General features: G+C 36.2%; 1 protein-coding gene across 2 annotated transcripts in view; it reads left to right on the top strand.

Annotated features, from left to right (window-relative positions):
* Positions 1-17,973, top strand: part of CUL4B (cullin 4B) — a 33,250-nt gene extending 15,277 nt beyond the window's left edge. Inside the window, exons 7-21 of one of the 2 annotated variants that reach the window (XM_057538564.1) lie at positions 265-427; positions 707-796; positions 1,097-1,179; positions 1,805-1,872; positions 2,803-2,921; positions 3,534-3,726; positions 5,064-5,168; positions 5,663-5,773; positions 6,228-6,313; positions 7,424-7,531; positions 8,405-8,518; positions 9,240-9,345; positions 10,458-10,630; positions 12,935-13,087; positions 15,226-17,973. In XM_057538564.1, the coding sequence (XP_057394547.1) occupies positions 265-427; positions 707-796; positions 1,097-1,179; positions 1,805-1,872; positions 2,803-2,921; positions 3,534-3,726; positions 5,064-5,168; positions 5,663-5,773; positions 6,228-6,313; positions 7,424-7,531; positions 8,405-8,518; positions 9,240-9,345; positions 10,458-10,630; positions 12,935-13,087; positions 15,226-15,321 (1,768 nt within the window). In that variant the 3' untranslated portion in view covers positions 15,322-17,973. Of the gene's footprint in view, positions 1-264; positions 428-706; positions 797-1,096; positions 1,180-1,804; positions 1,873-2,802; positions 2,922-3,533; positions 3,727-5,063; positions 5,169-5,662; positions 5,774-6,227; positions 6,320-7,423; positions 7,532-8,404; positions 8,519-9,239; positions 9,346-10,457; positions 10,631-12,934; positions 13,088-15,225 lie in introns of both variants that reach the window. The other variant, XM_057538563.1, reaches the window with a different exon arrangement.
* Positions 17,974-19,565: the final 1,592 nt, after the last annotated feature.

Genomic DNA, 19,565 nt, shown 5'->3' with positions numbered 1-19,565 from the left:
ATCTACCAAAGAAAATAATACAATAAAACTTAGTTATGGAGGAAGATGGGAATTTAGCTTCAGTTTTCATTAAAGACAAAATGAGTTTCCTGTATGCTTTAATCTAATAATGTTATTTAAAATTAAATGTGTGGATTTTATACTTTTACAATTGCTGCTTCAAAGCCTGGAACCCTAATTAACATGTGGTGAGAAGTTAAGCAAGCCTCTCCAGAAGTGGTGTTGTCGTCAATTAATTTAGATTATATATATTTTTTATTTTAGGGATATGGGACTGGAGTTATTTAGGGCTCATATTATAAGTGATCAGAAAGTCCAGAATAAGACAATTGATGGCATTCTTCTTTTGATTGAGAGGGAAAGGAATGGTGAAGCAATTGATAGAAGTTTACTCCGAAGCCTTTTAAGCATGCTCTCTGATTTGCAAGTAAGTCAACTACTTCACTTTCTACAGAGCTGATTGCTATCCCTAATTTGATGTTTAAAAAGCAAGCTCAGGGAATTCCCTGGTGGTCCAGTGGTTAGGACTCTGTACTCTCACTGCTGAGGACCCAGGTTCAATCCCTAGTTGGGGAACTAAGATCCCAGAAGCCGCGAGGCATGACCAAAAAAATAAAAACCAAACTCATAGTGCTGTTCCCATTAAGGGCATTCAATAAACATTTACTGGATAATTGAACTCCTTTATTTTGTTACCCCTTCCCAGATTTATCAGGATTCTTTTGAACAACGATTTTTGGAAGAAACTAACCGACTCTACGCAGCCGAAGGCCAAAAATTAATGCAGGAAAGAGAGGTATTTAAAAATCATGATTAATAAATCCACTGTGTCTCACAATAGACCCTACTTTATTGAACATAAGCTGCCCTTTGCATTTATCTTCCCAACATTATGCTGCTTTTCTCTCACTTAGGTGCTCCTTTCTTTTCTCTCTTCTTAAAGGCCAGAATTCTGGATCGTAAACTCTACCTATAATTTTACATATGATTCAACCCTGTCACATTTGACAGGGCTGCTCCCAGGATCTTTTGGACTTGACATTTTCTGAATGATTTATGGGGAGGAAAACAATAATATAAAAAACTATCTTTGTAGGTTCCTGAATATCTTCATCATGTTAACAAACGTCTAGAAGAAGAAGCAGACAGACTTATTACTTACTTAGATCAGACCACCCAGTAAGTATTACATGCTCAGCCTAATAGCCTTAACCTGTGTTGTTGAGTCACTTAAGGCACTTTGGGCATCCCCAAACATGTTAGTAACTATTTTCAGGTGTCTTGAGTCTTTAACAATTGTTTTCATAATGCAACCTTCGAGTTCTTATTTTCCCTACTTAATTAGATTTAATCAAGGATTTGATAATTGGTTGTCTATGTTTAGGATGTAATTAAAAAATAGTATTACAAGCTGATGTGATCTTTGAAATCTTCAGGCCGATTAAAATTCAGTGGGTGTTCATAGGAGAAAGTATTTCTGTGCTTTCCTAAATATTACCAGCCAAGGAGTTCCTGTAAGCAGCACAGATAAATTCTTTACTTTCCTAGTGAAAGCAGAGAAATTTGGGCAAAGCCAGCCATAGCAAGACCCTTAAAATATTTATTTCATGATGTAACAAAATTCTGAAATATGCAATGTTTTCCTTCTAGGCATAAAGTAGAGTAACTCTGAGCACAATAAATTTATACATAGGAATAGGAATATTGAAATTAACATATAATGAGCTATTTGACTTTTCCCCCCCAGGAGAGACTATAAATTTTCAGCAAAGTCAATAATTCTAAACTTCTTTTTTCCTTGTAGAAAGTCATTAATTGCTACTGTGGAAAAACAACTTCTAGGTGAACACTTAACAGCGATTCTTCAGAAAGGTATTTGGTAATTTACAAATAAGAGATTACTTTTAAAATGGTAGCAGCAAACAAGTAGAAAAATTTTTAAAGATTGCCCTTTTAAAAGTTTGGTAGCGTGTGGCTGCATTTCTGAGGAGGGACACAACCCCTCTTCCCTATTCATCACAGTAAACTTTCAGGAGGTGCCTGTTTCCTTAACTTAAAGGTACAGGGAGTGAGATGAGAGGAGACTACCAACTCCAGTAAAGAAACAGTGGGAATTGGGGAATTCTTGATTTAATTTTTAAGACTGCAGTAATAAGGAAATGCATTCCTTTTTGCACTAAAATGTTTTTGTTTCTAGCATATAAAACCAAGCATTTCTATTAATCCTAAGTGATGTATGAGTATACCCTGAATTTTACTTTGACAATGCTACAAATAGGCAAAAAAGTCTTACCTTTCTCTCCAGCCATCTTTTCTTTTGTTTAAGGTATTTTAGTACATTAATGCAGTTACACTTTTATTTCATTCTGAAAATCAAATACTTTAGAACTTCATTTAAATTTGGCCTATTGCTGCATGGTTTTTGATATACCACAGGCCATATCCAATACTCTGAAATATATATATGTGTATACTAATGCAAATATGTGGCTATTGCACACATGAGGTATTTATAATGTGTATTTATGTAAACCAATTTTTATAAGTTGGTTTATACATCTCATCTACTATGCTAAATGGTACAAACCATTACACAATTTTTGTTTTTATATAAAGTAAAGTTCCCTATAGTTAGTTTTCACTTGGAAAGGTGATTGTTTCTTTGAGTTTAATTCAAAGCACATCTTTGTATTAAAATCACAGGCTAGTCATAATTCAGACCAGTATCACAATACCTTATTTTTCATTAAAATATCTGACATTTTTGTTCACTTTTTTAATACCAAATGTTTCAAAATTCAGGTTTGAATAACCTCCTTGATGAAAACCGAATTCAAGATTTATCTCTCCTGTATCAGCTCTTCAGTAGAGTTCGAGGTGGCGTTCAGGTTCTCTTGCAGCAATGGATTGAATACATTAAGGTATTAACATTAACCTGTTTTTTTTTCTCTCTCATGGCTTATAATCTATACATCTAGAGTACATATCAGCAAGAATTTCTTATTTGTTAGATCCTTTTTTTTTTTTTAACTAATGGGCATTTTGAGAACAGTCAACCTGAGAATGATAGCTGTGTGGCAAATTGGCAATAAAACAGTTCTCTTCTTGATGTCTGATGTGATTTCTAGCTCCAATAATTATAGCAGTGAATGTGGAAGAAGGAAGAGGGCTTTTTTTGGATCCAAATTTCTTTGCTTTCTTTGATCTTACACTGAAGGCAGATTGCTGTTTTTTAAAAATTCAACCGGACTTCTTTAAAAGTAGGAAAAAGACCCTAGAGACTTCTACAATAATGCCCCATTATGATATTATATAGCCAGTGGCCATTACTTATTTTATGACTATAGATGAATGGTATCAGTCTGGATGTTTTATAACTTTATTTTTTTATTGTCTTGACTTCAAAGCCAGCTTTATTTTATTTTAATTTTTTGAGATTTTAAAGTATGTGTATCTATTTAAAATATGATTTGGGGGATTGTTTTCATTGCAGATAATTAAATTCTAATAAAAAGTCATTTTTGTTTCTTTAGGCATTTGGTAGCACTATTGTAATTAATCCTGAAAAGGATAAAACCATGGTTCAAGAATTGCTGGATTTTAAAGATAAGGTTGACCATATAATTGATATCTGTTTCCTGAAGAATGAAAAATTTATCAACGCCATGAAAGAAGCATTTGAAACATTCATTAACAAAAGACCAAACAAACCTGCTGAACTTATAGGTATTTCTCCAGTCCCTTTTCCCGGTTCTTTAATGTTCTTCTTTTACTCATAAAATTCCAGTTAACCTGAAATTTTGACAAGGTTTTGTATATTAACACCTAATTTATTTGGAGTTGCATACTTGGTGGTTTCTAAGAAGCTGGATGCAAGGAATAAGTCCTTCATGCTAAAGAATATCTCAAAACCCACATGTCAAACATGGTCTTTCTTTGTAAGACCCTATTTACTTTTATTTATAAAAAGCTTGATAGCTGTTTTACAAACCTCCTGCAATTTAGAGGTGAGGCAGGGTGGCATTTCTTGAGGCCCACACATAGGGCTACAGGAAAGGATAGCACAAAATTACAGTTGCCAGTGAGAAAGGTAGAATGTCCAGGATGAAAATAAACCTAATAATCTGGGCTCATTTAGAGTAAAAGGTGTGGTATACTTCAGTTCTCAGTTTCTCCCACCTGGGTACCCCTTAATGTTGAGGAGGAGGTAGCTGAGAAGGTCCTTCGCCAAAAGGATGAAATTTTTTCTTTTTTTTAATTTTTGGCTGCGTTGGGTCTTCGTTGCTGCGCACGGGCTTTCTCTAGTTGTGGCGAGCGGGGGTTACTCTTCGTTGCGGTGTGTGGGTTTCTCATTGCGGTGGCTTCTCTTGTTGCGGAGCACGGGCTCTAGGCACGCGGGCTTCAGTAGTTGTGGCTCACGGGCTCTAGAGCACAGGCTCAGGAGTTGTGGCGCACGGGCTTAGTGGCTCCGCGGCGTGTGGGATCTTCCCAGACCAGGGATCGAACCCGTGTCCCCTGCATTGGCAGGTGGATTCTTAACCACTGCGCCACCAGGGACGTCCCAAAAGGATGAAATTTTGTTGGTTTACTACTTAACCCTTAAAATTTTTGCAAAATTTGCCTCCTACTCTGTAATGTATCTGGTTTGTTTTAATAGAAAAGGGTTTAAGATTGCCTACCATCAGTGTAAAGTGAATACTCCAGAAGATGTGCCGTGTCTTTCAATGGCTTTGATGACCCCAGCACAGGGCTGTATACACCCCCCCACCCCCGGGGTACCCATATCCTGCATATCCCATTTTAGTAAGCATCAGTATGGTAGAAAGTACGTTAGATGTAGAGCCAGAAGACTTGGGTTTGAGTTGAGGCTCTTGTATTTTTTAGCTCTGTGACATTGAACAAGTCACTTGATCTCCCTGACTTTGGAGACTGTTTTAAAAATGCGTGTATACATGTGAAAAATTGAAAAAGTCAGTATATCATACTCCTATTTGGTATTTATAGTGACCAGTACCTCATGGATACCCATGATCACTAAACAACAAACTTTCCCCCCATTTTAGCTAAGTATGTAGATTCAAAGCTTCGCGCAGGCAACAAAGAAGCTACAGATGAAGAACTTGAGAAAATGTTGGATAAGATTATGATTATATTTAGATTTATCTATGGTATGTATTTTTGTTTTAATATTTTTCTTTTAAAACAAAGCACTCAACAGAGAAACTAGCAAGTATAACCAACCTAGAAGGTATATTTATTTGGCGGTTAGCTATTTAAAATTCTGTTACATTCCTTGCATTTAATTTATTGGGGTACTTGAGGAATGTTACTTAATTGCCTTGTGCTTTGACTTTTCCACTATTAAGAGCCTTGAATTTTGCTACTTATTTTAATCTCTAGAGTATTGATGCTAAAGCTACTAGTTGACTAAAGCTTTTCTAAAGAAAAGTTAATTCAGTCTTAATTCTTTACAGCAAAGAACTTTTGAAAGGTTTGGCACAAAAATCTACCTCTAATGTTTCTTGCATTTAGCAAACTTGGATAAAATCTATAAATTTAAATAACTTGGAGTAATGGTGCAATTTATTAAGCACTTTGAGTCAATTTTGTCAAAACCTTATATTGGAGTATTATGAGAGTTGTGTTTTATTATTTAACATAGGCAAGGATGTTTTTGAGGCCTTCTATAAGAAAGATTTAGCCAAGCGCCTGTTAGTTGGGAAGAGTGCATCTGTGGATGCTGAAAAATCAATGCTGTCCAAACTTAAACATGGTATGTTTGTCATTCTTTCTGTTCCTTTTCTTCTTTGATTTCTGAGAGAAAATGTTAGCTTAATTTTTACTTTTTCAGTCAGTTGCCTCTTTTGTCAATCATTGTATGTTCGTATGATAAAAACGTAAATTGAGTAAGCTCATTAGGTTTCCAACCTATTTACATATCCAGAGCTGTTGTGATTTTTTTAAAAATAAAGCATTATTCTTTTATTATTTGTATAAAAGTTTCCCATTTATCTTATGCCTAAATAGTAGATAAGGTTACTACAGGATTAAAGATTTGACTCTGAATTAGTGGGGCATACACTTTGGGGTAAGGATTTTTTTTGTTCTTATGAATAGTTACAGATCATATTTCATGCTAAAGTAAGTTTTATATTTCATGTTTTCAATTCTAAATTCTGTGTTTTTACCACTTTAAAATACTGTAAATGTACAAACATCTTTAATAGAATGTGGAGCTGCTTTCACCAGTAAACTTGAAGGAATGTTTAAAGACATGGAACTTTCTAAAGACATCATGATTCAGTTCAAACAGGTAAAAGTGAGTTAAACTCTTACTTAATTCCTCCAACTTAAATGTATTTAGTTATCTCCTTACTTTGGTTTGTACTGAAGAGGATAAATAGAAACATGTATTTGTTATAAATACTTCATAGCAACTTAGATGATAGTCACAGTAGAGGAAAAAAATCACGAATGAAATGTAAGTATATTTGACCTACTTCAAAATTTATTCTCAGTATACACCCAAGATAACACAAAAATAGAAATAAAATGTATTGAACAGAAATAAGGACAAGAAAAGCTGTAGCTAGTGAGAACAGGGCTTCTAGCATCTAATCACTGTTGGTGAGTTGCATGTTCAAAGCTGGTGGTGGGGAGGGAGGAGAATGATAGAGTGGTTGTATAAGGCCTTTAGGGACATTGGGAATGAAAAGCTAGATCCATAGTTTTGCAGGTGTTGGTAGAAGCTGGTTTTGAAATATTTGAGATTATAGGTAATAGTGATAGCAAAGTAGATTTTCCTCTCCTGGGATTTTAATAATGACTTCTTTACCACTATATTGCTACGGTGGGAAATGAGAGGGGAAGACTCAAGAGAAAGATCAGGGTCAGTAGGATCATGGGTCCTGTAGTAGCTACAGAATAGGGTTTATTTGCTTTGCCCTTTCCCCTTCTTCCTTCCCCATTTCAGGTCACCCCCTGCAAACAGGCAGTGGAGCAAGTGAAAAACCGGAGACTTGGGCTGGCTGGTGGGGTGAGGAATGGGGGTTGCTGCCAGGTTTTCCAAGCCACATAGGGGTCTCCAGAGATGGGGACTGCAGGTGGTATGGGGAAAAGAATGGAGAAGAAATCCTTTAACAGCCCGGTCGTATGTGAGAAATTATTTAAGTCGTTAATGCCTCTAACAGAGTCATGTGATCTTTGTGTGCCATTGTAGCAAAATGTTACCCAGTGTACTTTTCTAGTGCACTTAATATAGGCTTCATTTATAGTCCTTTTAATAGTTGCCTTTTATTTTAAAGATCGTCAGTATTCGCATGTAGTTTTGTAATGGGGAACTTCTTAAATGGGTCATTATTATGGCATGAAATGTATGCACTTTTATTTTTTAAGATCTCAGTGTGTGTTGTTCTTATTGTAGTATATGCAGAACCAGAATGTACCTGGGAATATTGAATTAACTGTGAATATCCTGACGATGGGTTATTGGCCAACATATGTGCCTATGGAAGTTCATTTACCACCAGAGGTAAGAGTTGCTGTTTAGGACTTGAGTTATAAGCGTAGAAATACATGACATTTCTATTTTGCTTATCATTGAAAAATATGTACTTTTTTAAAAGTTTGTTGTCAGTAAGCACACCACCACCAAATGTCAACTGTTTTTAATACTTTATTCTTTTATTTATATTACTCTTGTACTTATATCATTAGAGCATAGCTAAAGATGCCAAGTTTCTGAGTTCAGGGCCAATTTCCTTGACTCTTCCTTCAGTTCCCCAGATTGTACCCATCACTCTGCCCGGCTCTCAAAAATTCTTGCCCGTATATCACCTGGGGGTTGGACTGCTGAGTGATAGATGCTTGAGTAAATCCATCCTAACTCCTGGGGAAATGTCTTAACCCAGGACTGAAGCTTAGAAAAGGGTTAAGGCTAGAGAGATAGATACTGAGAGTCCTCCATGGAGATAATCATGGAAGCCCAAGGAGCAGATCTCCCTCATTAAGAGGGAGAATGTGGAAACAGGAAGAACAGGCCTAAGACAGAACTTTGAAAAAAGATCACATTTGGTAGGTGGTAGGAAGAGGTACCTGTGAAGGAATCCAATGAAGAAGCAATAGTGAGATAAAGGAACCAGCATGTTGCAGAGACACCAAAGACATTGGAGATGAATGTTTCAAAAGAGGGGATAATAAAATGTTGCAGACAGATCAGAGAGTGTAAAGACTGATTAATGCCATTAGATTTGGTGGTTATTACCTTACATCAAAGTGATCAGTGGACTTGCTCTGTATAGTCTTTAAAACTTCCAGAAATTTTTACATATGAGGTAAATATAAAAAGTGGTGAACGTGATATTGGATACAGAGCTTAAATAAAGCTTTGTTTTATTTATTGTAGATGGTAAAACTTCAGGAGATTTTCAAGACCTTTTACCTAGGCAAACATAGTGGCAGGAAACTTCAGTGGCAGTCAACCCTAGGACACTGTGTGCTAAAAGCAGAATTTAAAGAGGTAAGTGGATGTTCCCCAAACTTAGTTTTCACCTTCATCTTTGATATTGAGGTCATCCCTCTTAATTTGAAGGTTTAAGGTGTTTTATAAATTTGTCCTAAATATCTGCATGAGATAGTGATAGCTTGTCACAGCCCTGTGTATATTATAAGAATGTGGTCTTTTCCACAGTTGATTGGGCCCTGCTGCAAAACCAAAACCAATAACCCTTTTCTCCCACACCCTTTCCCCACCTGTGGATACAAAATTCACGCTGCCACTTCTTGACAGGAAACTTCTTTTCTTGTTGCTGGGAGCTAGAGAATAGAGTGGGCGTTAAGGGGAACAGTTCTCATATCTAATTTCAAAAAATCCTACAGCTTTTCATGACTAATCTGAATCAGACAAGTTGAAAATGCATTGAAATAGTGATTTCTTGTTGCTCATGATAAATATCTGTAATGACACATAAAACCGAGTTATTAATTTTCATTACTTTGTTGTTTTAATTATAAGGCTTAAAAAAAGACCTGTAGAAAGGTCACCCAATCCTTCCTCCTATTTTAGGTAGGATCACACCTAAACCCTACACTGAACATACCGGCTTTTCTGGATAATGTTAATCCGAGTTTCTAAATCCACTAATTGAAAAATGCTTTTCCAGTAAGAGATTAGTTATTTGATTAATTTTCATGCATTTTTTTAAAAAAATGATGGCTAAACACTGTTGTTTCTCCAACAGGGTAAAAAGGAACTCCAGGTCTCTCTTTTTCAAACACTGGTGCTGCTAATGTTTAATGAGGGAGAGGAGTTCAGTTTAGAAGAGATCAAGCAAGCTACCGGAATAGGTATGTGTTGAATCGTTTGATTAGTATGCATTATTCGGTGTCCACTATGTTCACTCCACTTGGTTAAGAGCTCTGGGGGACTATAAAGGGATAATCCCCCTCCTCAGCACTTATAACCATGGGGAAAGGGAGAAATGACATTTAATTTCACGACCAATAAGTACCAATCTGTGGTGCTGACAGAGTGTGTTAGGAGTTCAGTGAAGCAAGAGATAACTGGACTGGCACAACTGGGAAAGCCTTCATGAAGGAGGTAGGACTTGAGCTGGGCCTTCAGATTTAAGTTAGGGAGAAGGCATATGTTGCAAGAGGAAATACTGTGAGAAAAGGCGTGGAGGAAGGAATGAGCACAGTGTGGGCAGGAGTCATAAAAAGTTTAACTGCAGCATAGAGTAGTGAGATACAAAGTTAGATAGGTAAGATATGGAGAGCCTTACAAATCTAGCAAGTGAAACATACATTGTAGGATCTCAAGTGTGTGACATATTGGAAGTGACTTACTTGGGCAGCTTGCCTATAATCAATAGATAGTAGGGCAGCTTGAAGGATGAAGAGATTCCAGTCCAGAAGCTAATGGGATAATTCAGGCGTAAAGTGATAACGAGCTTAGACTAGAATGAGGCCAATGAGAAGAGAGACGAAGTATCTCTAAGGAAGCAACTACTAGATATGTGGAGGATGAAGGAGAGGAAAGAGTTAAAAGATGATTCCAGGGTTTCTCACCAGAGGAGGTTGGTAGCTTCATAACTAACAATTGGAAAGAAGACAGTTTTATGGGGAAGATGATGAATAAAATGTTGGACATACTGAAATTGATGATAGTAAAAGAGCCAGCTGGAGGTATCCTTTAAATGTAGGACTGGGGAAAATGAGATGTCATTTCTGAAGAAGTGGTGGTTATCCACTTGGAATGATAATTGAAGCCTTTAGAGGATGACCAGGAAAAAAGCCATTGGATAGGACAAAGAGGAAGTTGTTCATGATCTTGGGGAAAAAAGGAAACAGTTTTAATAGATGGGTGGGGTAGAAGCTAGATTGAGGTGGAATGTAGCTGTGCGTGTTGATGAGTTAGTAACAAGTAACAAATAACTAAGCCACTCTTTCTTCTTCAGAGGATGGAGAGTTAAGAAGAACACTGCAGTCATTGGCTTGTGGCAAAGCTAGAGTTCTGGCGAAAAATCCAAAGGGTAAAGATATCGAAGATGGTGACAAGTTCATTTGTAATGATGATTTCAAGCACAAACTTTTCAGGATAAAGATCAATCAAATTCAGATGAAAGAAACGGTATTTCTTTTGCATTCTCCTCATTCTGATGTACTGGAATTATATTTGTTCATAATAAAGATTTATAAAGAAGATTTTAGCCTAGAATACTACCACTAACATTAACATTATCTATGCCTATATCTAGCTCAGTGTATTTCAGTATTTGATTTTGCAGGTTTTGAGGGGGCGGGGGTGTACACAATTGGGCCTGATAGTTTTATATCCTGCTTTTTGTGTGTTTAACATAAGACTTTAGAATTTTTTTTAATTTATTTATTTTAGGCTGCGTTGGGTCTTCATTGCTGCGCGTGGGCATTCTCTAGTTGTGGCGAGTGGGGGCTACTCTTCATTGCGGCGCGCAGGCTTCTCATTGCGGTGGCTTCTCTTGTTGCGGAGCACGGGCTCTAGGTGCGCGAGCTTCAGTAGTTGTAGCACGCGGGCTCAGTAGTTGTGGTGCATGGGCTTAGTTCCTCCACGGCATGTGGGATCTTCCCGGACCAGGGCTCGAACCTGTGTCCCCTGCATTGGCAGGCAGATTCTTAACCACTGTGCTACCAGGGAAGCCCCAAGTCTTTAGAATTTTTCCATGCCATTAAGCATCTTTATAAAATGGCAGATGGCCACACAATATTCTTTTACACAGCTATAATAATTTATTCAGCCAATGTCCATTGTTGGGCACTTAAATTCATAACTTCTTAGTATTGTAAATAAAACAGCAAGATACATCTCTGTACCTAAATCTTAATCTCTCTGATCCTTTCCTCACAAATTTATCATGGAAGTAGATTTTTTGGGTTAAAGAGTGTGAACATTTTAAGAGTCTTAATACATTATGCCATTTTGTGTTCTAGAAAGATTGGACCAATTTACACTGTCTAATGTGAGTGCCTGTCTTACTGTGCCCTTGCCAGCACTAAAGATTATATTTTCTTTTTTTAATCTTTGCCAGCTTGCTTGGTGAAAAATTGGAAGGTTTAGTTAGTGTTTCTTTGATCAACAGTGAATATTTTGTTTGTTTTTACCATTTGAATTTGTAAGAGACTTTTATTAAGGAAACCAACAACTGCAGCATTTCCTGAAACCAGTTGGTTTCAATTCCAACAAGGTTTAATGCAGTACTTGAGAAAAAGTTTTATAATAGGGATAGAAGTCAAGGTCGCAAACAAGTTCCTGTCTCGTTAACATTCACATCAAAGGCGTGATATTCCCTTAGATTACTGTGTTATTTTAAAACGTGTGCTGTATCAGAAAGAAACTAACTGCAAAAAGCCCAAACTAGGGACTTCCCAGGCAATCCATTGGTTAAAACTCCGTGCTTCCACCGCAGAGGGCACAGGTTCGATGGGGGGAATAAAGATCCCGCATGCCAAGTGATGAGGCAAAAAAAAAAGCCCAAACTACTCTTTTAATTTAGGTGCTAAAGAGGAACATTCTTCCTTTAGCATTAGAATTGGTTAACTGACTTTTTTTAACTGTGCGTTTCTGATTTATATATTACAAAATAAAAATTAATGAAAAAAAATTTGGGACTTCCCTGGTGGCACAGTGGTTAAGAATCCGCCTGCCAATGCAGGGGACACGGGTTCGATCCCTGGTCCAGGAAGATCCCACATGCCGCGGAGCAACTAAGCCCGCACACCACAACTACTGAGCCTGCGCTCTAGAGCCCGCGAGCCCCAACTACTGAGCCCACGTGCCACAACTACTGAAGCCTGCGCTTCTAGAGCCCATGCTCCACAACAAGAGAAGCCACCACAATGAGAAGCCCACACACCACAACGAAGAGCAGCGCCCGCTCGCCACAACTACAGAAAGCCTGCGCAGCAACGAAAACCCAAGGCAGCCAAAAAATAAAATACAATAAAATAAAAAGTTAAAAAAAAAAAGTTTGACACTGGTTAGCTTAGCTGGTTGGTATCATACTTTGAGTCAGATGTCAGAATCAGTCACTTTTACAGATAAGCTAATGTCATACAGAAATCTGGTCAATAACCTCTTGTGACACATTAAGATTTTGAGAAGAGAGTAAAAGAAAATGATAAATTCTGCATCAGCTGTCTCTCTTTCTAGAAAAGCAGCTCAAAGATGGTATTTTTCTATTAACTAATATTGGCGTTACTTCATTGATATAGGACATTAGGACAGATAGGAGTTATGTTTGTAGGGTTTTTTCTGTCCTTGTCTGTATTTATAAGGTTTCTTTTGATAGTTCAATATATTTAAAGCATTAACTGTGTCATGTCCCTAAAATGTACAATTTGTATAAGTAATCAAGTTTCACTTCAGGTACAGTTCCTAAGTTTAAAACTTTTTTGTTAGGTTGAGGAACAAGCAAGCACCACAGAAAGAGTATTTCAAGACAGACAGTATCAAATTGATGCTGCAATTGTTCGAATTATGAAGATGAGAAAGACACTTAGCCACAATCTTCTTGTTTCAGAAGTGTACAACCAGTTGAAATTTCCAGTAAAGGTAGGTACTTCTGTATTTTATTATTGAGCTGCTTATATATAAAAAATATTGAGTTTATTATATATAAAAATTAGATTTTTCAGACACAAATCTTACAAACATAGAATAAAACCTCAAGACCATTTGGAGGGACAAAAGTTTTCATTTCTTATGCTCATATATATGATTCCAAAAAAACCTTTGTTGGCATATGTGGGCAGTTGTGACAAAAGGGGAAAACAATTTATAAAAGCTCCTATACCTGAAAGTTTAGCTGCTAAGTGAGTCTTTGAAATTTTCAAGTTTATTCACTTTATTTTTTTGAGCTTCCTTGTTATTTTTATTTCCTTTTTCTCCTTGAAATACCTAGCTATTTGACAGATTTGGTTATTTTAATTAAGTTAAATCTGTTTAGTTAGCTTGTGTAAGTGTCCATTAAAAACTATACAGATAACTAGTAGTCATTAGGCATCTTTTTTAAAGCTTAGCAGTAGTTCTGGCAAACAAATTAGTCGTCACATGGACATGTTCCATTATAAATGCCCAGTAATAAAGCGCCTTAGACAATGTGGTGTTGTACTGGACTGTATCTCATGTTTTAGAAGATTCCCAAACTCTTGTGATGATAAACACTTGGTAAAGTTTGGATAGACTCTTGGCTGTTAGGGTTCTCATGAGCTTTGGGCCTAGGTAAGTCATTTCACCTTTTGAGCTTGTTTCCTCTTTTGTAAAATGGAGATGATAATAGTACTTATCTCGTAGGATTATTGTGAAGCTTAAATGAGATAATATATGTAAAAACTTAGCACTGGGCCTGGCACATAAGTGCTCATTAGCTGTCACTGCTAATAAGGTAGGCTTTCTCTCTCCTCCAAACCTAATACTGCCTCCTCATTACCACACTCTCACCCTCATATTCTGCCTTAACAATCATTTCACCTCTAGCCAGAGAGATCACTGATGCTAGCTAGCTAGGGAAGGTAGGGGATCACTGTAATAAATATTGTGCTGATGTTCTAGGTCTTTCACCATAATTAAGAGAAAGTCATTTTGATTTTCAAATCTTGGAATTCAAACTTTGGTGAAATTTTGGCTGCCCCATCAAACTACTTTCCCTCTTTACCTTTCTTGATCAAGTAGCCATTTTACACAATCTGAAAAACTGTTAGCAAGCAAGATTATATTCTCTTTATAGGCTAGATACAGAAGACAGTGGAATTTTGTTACCCAAGAGCTAAGAATGCAATCATGAGAACAAGCTATAAGCTTTCTCAATGATTTTTCAACAAGTAGGATTCAAAAATTCAAATCATTTATAGCAGGTAACAGTTAAACCTTAAACCCGAAATACGAAGATCTGAATTATGAGATGATACGTCACTTATCAAACCATTTGTTGTAGTATTCTTGTAAATAGTGATTTCCATAGTACATTTTTTATTTAATTTATAAAAATGCAACCTGACTTTGAGAACCAGCTTTTGTCTAAATTTAGGGTCTACTTATTTTCTCAAACTATCTTGGCAAAACTAAATAGCGTTCTGTTTCCTTAAACTATAATGTGTTCCTTTTGTGAAGTTATGGTAGTCTTTTGTATTTGTGCAGAGAATAGCTGGTTCTTAGAAGACCTCTTTAAAATAGAAAAGTAAAGTATTGTATAACAGTATGACAGGGGACTTCCCTGGTGGTCCAGTGGCTAAGACTCCCTGCTCCCAGTGCAGGGGGCCCAGGTTCGATCCCTGGTGAGGGAACTAGATCCCACATGCCACAACTAAAGATCCCGCCCGCAGCAACAAAGACCCCTCGTGCTGCCGCAACTAAGACCCAGCACAACCAGATAGATAGATATAGATAGGTAGATAAATAGATAAACAGATAAATAAATAATATGATAAGATGTGACAGTGTATGTATAGTGTAAAAACATTTTTTAACCTGGTTTATTTTCATTATACTTTCCTCTTTAAAAAATCAAGGAGATTTAAAAAATAAAAATTAAAAAATATTAAGATTTTAAAAATAAAAATTAAATATTAAGGAGATTAAATACATTAAATCAATGAGCCAAAACTGTTCTTTTTTTTTTTCATGGGGTATTGGTAAATGGGCTTGAGCCAGTGATTATGAGCTTTGCACTGAAAATTTGCCTTCTCTTACAGCCTGCTGATCTTAAGAAGAGAATAGAATCTTTAATTGACCGGGACTACATGGAAAGAGATAAAGAAAATCCAAACCAGTACAATTATATTGCATAAAATGTTAGCCTTGGAGCATTTGGTGTCATAAGCAGTAGCCAGTGGATAAACTAACCTGTTATTATTTGACTTATTTTATACTACCAATGACCAAATGAAGCAGTGTAATGGAAATAGTTGAGTGACTTTTCAGTGGTTAACATGCCCATTTAAAGAGTAATACTTACCTTTAAGAAGAATGTTGTTGAACTCTTTGCATGTTATTTAGTATGATGTGCAGAAAACTCTTAAGAAAGTACCTGGTCTTCATGATTCCTATTTGGAACTGGGGAAGAGGTCCCTATGGCTATTAAAAAAAGAGGAGGGGGGTTCTTATACACCATTAATTATGAAGCAAAAGGTTTATTTGCTTAAAATGTCATTTAAAGATACTTAAACTGCATGCAAACTTTATTTACTGTACAGAGTTCTGGATGTATTTATCAAATAGAAAAACCACCCTGGACTTGGTTGTTCACCTGTTTTGTGATTTCCCTTGAAGAGAAAAATGAGTTGTCATAGCTATTGATATTTTACTAAGTAATGTTCTGTTACACTGAAAGGGATGTTTTTAAAAATTTTATTTGGAAACAAGTTTTCAAGCAGAGGGACAGTTGCTTACATAGTCTTGTATACACACATCCTAAAATGTTCCCATGGGATGTGTGTATATGGTTCAGCCCTGAGTTTACTGTGCTGATTAACAGGTACTTATAAAAATAGCTGAAATAGAAAATTGCTGGTCAGTTGTACTAGAAGAACATGGTAGGAGAGAAAAATCCAACTCTTTCTTCATATTAAAAATGAATATAATATGAACATCGCAAAAGAGACCAAAACCCACGTGTTTTGTAACTTTTTACAAGAGCAAAAATTCATAAACTAGTTTTCAACTTCCTTTAGACTTTAATGTTGTTTGGACAGTTTTGTCTTTAACTTGGACCAATTGTAGATTGTTACAGGCTTCCTGGGACTTAGCATTCCTATTTTCTCTACCAAAGTTTTTTTTTTTTTAACATCTTTATTGGAGTATAATTGCTTTACAATGGTGTGTTAGTTTCTGCTTTATAACAAAGTGAATCAGTTATACACATACATATGTTCCCATATCTCTTCCCTCTTGCGTCTCCCTCCCTCCCACCCTCCCTATCCCACCCCTCTAGGTGGTCACAAAGCACCGAGCTGATCTCCCTGTGCTATGCGGCTGCTTCCCACTAGCTATCTATTTTACATTTGGTGGTGTATATATGTCCATACCACTCTCTCACCCTGTCACATCTTACCCCTCCCCCTCCCCATATCCTCAAGTCCATTCTCTAGTAGGTCTGTGTCTTTATTCCCGTCTTGCCACTAGGTTCTTCATGACCTTTTTATTTTTTCTTAGATTCCATATATATGTGTTAGCATGCTGTATTTGTTTTTCTCTTTCTGACTTACTTCACTCTGTATGACAGACTCTAACTCCATCCACCTCACTACAAATACCTCCAAAGGTTTTTTTTTGGAAGCACCTCAACTCTCCTTTTTGTTGGCATATAAGCATTTCCTATCATCCTTATTTTAACTTCCTAAAGCCCTAGATAGAACTAGATCCTTCCTCATTTCCCCCATACACCCCCTAGTTGGGAATTTCAAATTCTGTATTATGCTGATCTTATTCCTTTCAAAATTGCTTGAAGATAAAGAGTTCTCATAGCCACTGGACACCTACTTTTCAGGGGAATGTCCTAGGATTGTTCATACATAGAAAATAGCAAAAGTATTGTTCTTCAAATTGATAATGTGAGTAAAAGTCTTCTCTTTTACCATCAGTGGTCTTTTGTTTTTGGGTTTGGGGTTCTGTTTTGCTTCCTTGTTTGTTTTTCCTTGAAGCTTTGAAGGGAATTGATCTTGGAGGAAAAGCAGAAATTTTGTTTTGATTTTTAAAAAAATCAGAACTGCTTTAATGCTTTTTTGCAACAGTGTATTTCCTTGACTATTTGGAACCATTAAGAAGAATACCTAGGTCCTAACCCTCAACTGAGACTTTTGGCTCTTGTGTTTGCTATTGATTGTTTTCTTGAGTTCTCAAAGAACTGTGACCAGCTATTTTTTTAAAAAAGTTGCCTGTTTTCTTGATAATTGCATCAAACTTAACATACTGTTGTCCAACAGTATGTGGTATTTAGAATGCCTTCCTAACTATTTTTGAGCAGCCATTGCCTGTATTTTCTTAGAGCCTCCCTGGTTTCCTTAACTGAGCTTATCTGACAAGGAAATGCAGCTATTTTGTTTGCCCTCTTTCCATACTGGACCATCTAAGTCAGTGTTCTAACTCATCCCTGATGGTCTGTGAGATACGTAGACTGTTCCACCAGACTCGATAATTACTCTTAATGAATTTTTAGGTAGAATTGGTACCATTAGGAGACTCTTGGTGTTACTTTTGTTATCTTGAAAGCTGGTCCCTTCCCTGAGGCTCTTAATTTTTTGAAAACTTGATGCTATTTCAGCTGAAAAAATTGGTGAGACTATTAAACAAATTGAGGGGAGCTGTTTAAGAAATTGAGAAGTAATCGCAAACAACATTGGATAATTGTGACTTTCAATTCTGTATCAGTTGAATTTTTGTGCTCTTTTCCCTGTGTACGTGGTGGTTCTATTTTTCTCCAATAAAACTTTTATTTAAAAAAAGTTTCTGGAGAAGATCTTTAAAATTCAAATATTGTAAGAATATTATAAAACCACAGAACTTAACATCTTCTTCCTAATGATTTCTTTAATGAATTCACAGTTGTCAATTTTGTTATTTTTTAAGTTTCTCTTTAATTTTTGTGGTGGTTTGATGGTAATGCTGTAGGAATGTGGAGGGGAAGGTATGGTAACGGATGATTCCCAGGAATCCTCAAGGTGAGTATTTATTCTTAAATGTTCTATTTTAGAAAAATCAAGCACAAGTAGAAACATTGTTTTATCCAAATCCTCAAAGTCAAGTAGTTTCGTAAAGTCAGTATGAAACTAGTCTAGATTTAAGTTGAGAAGGATTGGTGTTAGTTCTTTAAATATTTACTAGAATTCACAAAGCTATCTGGTCCTGGGCTTTCTTTTATGGGGAGTTTTTTGATTATTGATTCAATCTCTTAATAGTTTTTTTCAGATTTTCTATTTCTTCTTGAGTCAGTTTTAGTATTTTGTCTTAAAATAACTACCCAGACTTTTGTCTAGTATTTGCTTGGTATATCTCTTCATTGCTTAACAGCCTTTTCTTATATTTTAGGTGTGTCTCTTCCATATTAGATGGATTTTCCCATCTTTCCCCTAATCTGACAATTTCTGTCATTTTTTTCATAATACACATTTATTTTTTTATTGAGGTGTAGTTGGAGACAATTTCTGTCCTTTAACTGGAAAATTATATCCATTTGCATTTGTTTCTAACATCTTACTGGTTGTTCTTTATCTCTTCTAATTTTCTTTGCTTTTTCTCCTTTCTCAGCTTTAAAAACTATATATTGAGTTTTGTTTATTTTGTTTTTTATTCCATTTTCCCCACTACTTATTTGGAAGTTATATATTCTATTTCTATTCTTTTACTGATTACCCTTGATATGTTAGCATGTATGCTTAACAAAGTCAAAAATATCTAAATTTTCCTCCCAATTAATATAAAGATGTTAAAACACTTTAATACTGATCACCTCTCCCCCAACTTAACACAGTGTTGTTGTCCAATGTTTTAGTTTTGTCCTCTTTTTAAAAATGAACACCACAAATTAAAACATTAGTCTTTGCTCAAGCACCACCTTCTCAGTGAAGCTTACCATAGCCATTCTATTTAAAGTTTCAACTTGCCCACCAATGCCACCACACATACACTACCAATTCCACACTCACCCTGCTCTTTTTCCTTTTTTACATATCATTTGTTACCTTTTACATACTATGCAATTTACTTGTTAATGATACTTAACGGCATATTGTCTGTTTACTCCGCTAGTGTAGAGTTTAAGCTCCATTAGGGCAGAGACCTTTGTTTTGTTCATTGATATATCTCAAACACTTAGGGAAGTTTCTAGCCATAGTAGGTGCATTAGATTCCTGTGGCTGCTGTAACAAATTACCACAAATGTAGTGGCTTAAAACAACAGAAATTAATTCTCTCACATTTCTAGAGGCCAGAAGTCAGAAATCAGCTTTACTGGGCTGAAATCAAGGTGTTCGCAGGGCCACACTCCCTCTAGAGCTACATTTCCTTGTCTCCTGTCCCCTCCCTCTACTTTATTTTA

Source organism: Balaenoptera acutorostrata, chromosome X (assembly GCF_949987535.1).
Source record: "Balaenoptera acutorostrata chromosome X, mBalAcu1.1, whole genome shotgun sequence".
NCBI lineage: Eukaryota > Metazoa > Chordata > Mammalia > Artiodactyla > Balaenopteridae > Balaenoptera > Balaenoptera acutorostrata.
The sequence above is the reverse complement of the archived record's forward strand: the minus strand, read 5'-3'. Positions and strand labels throughout refer to the sequence as shown.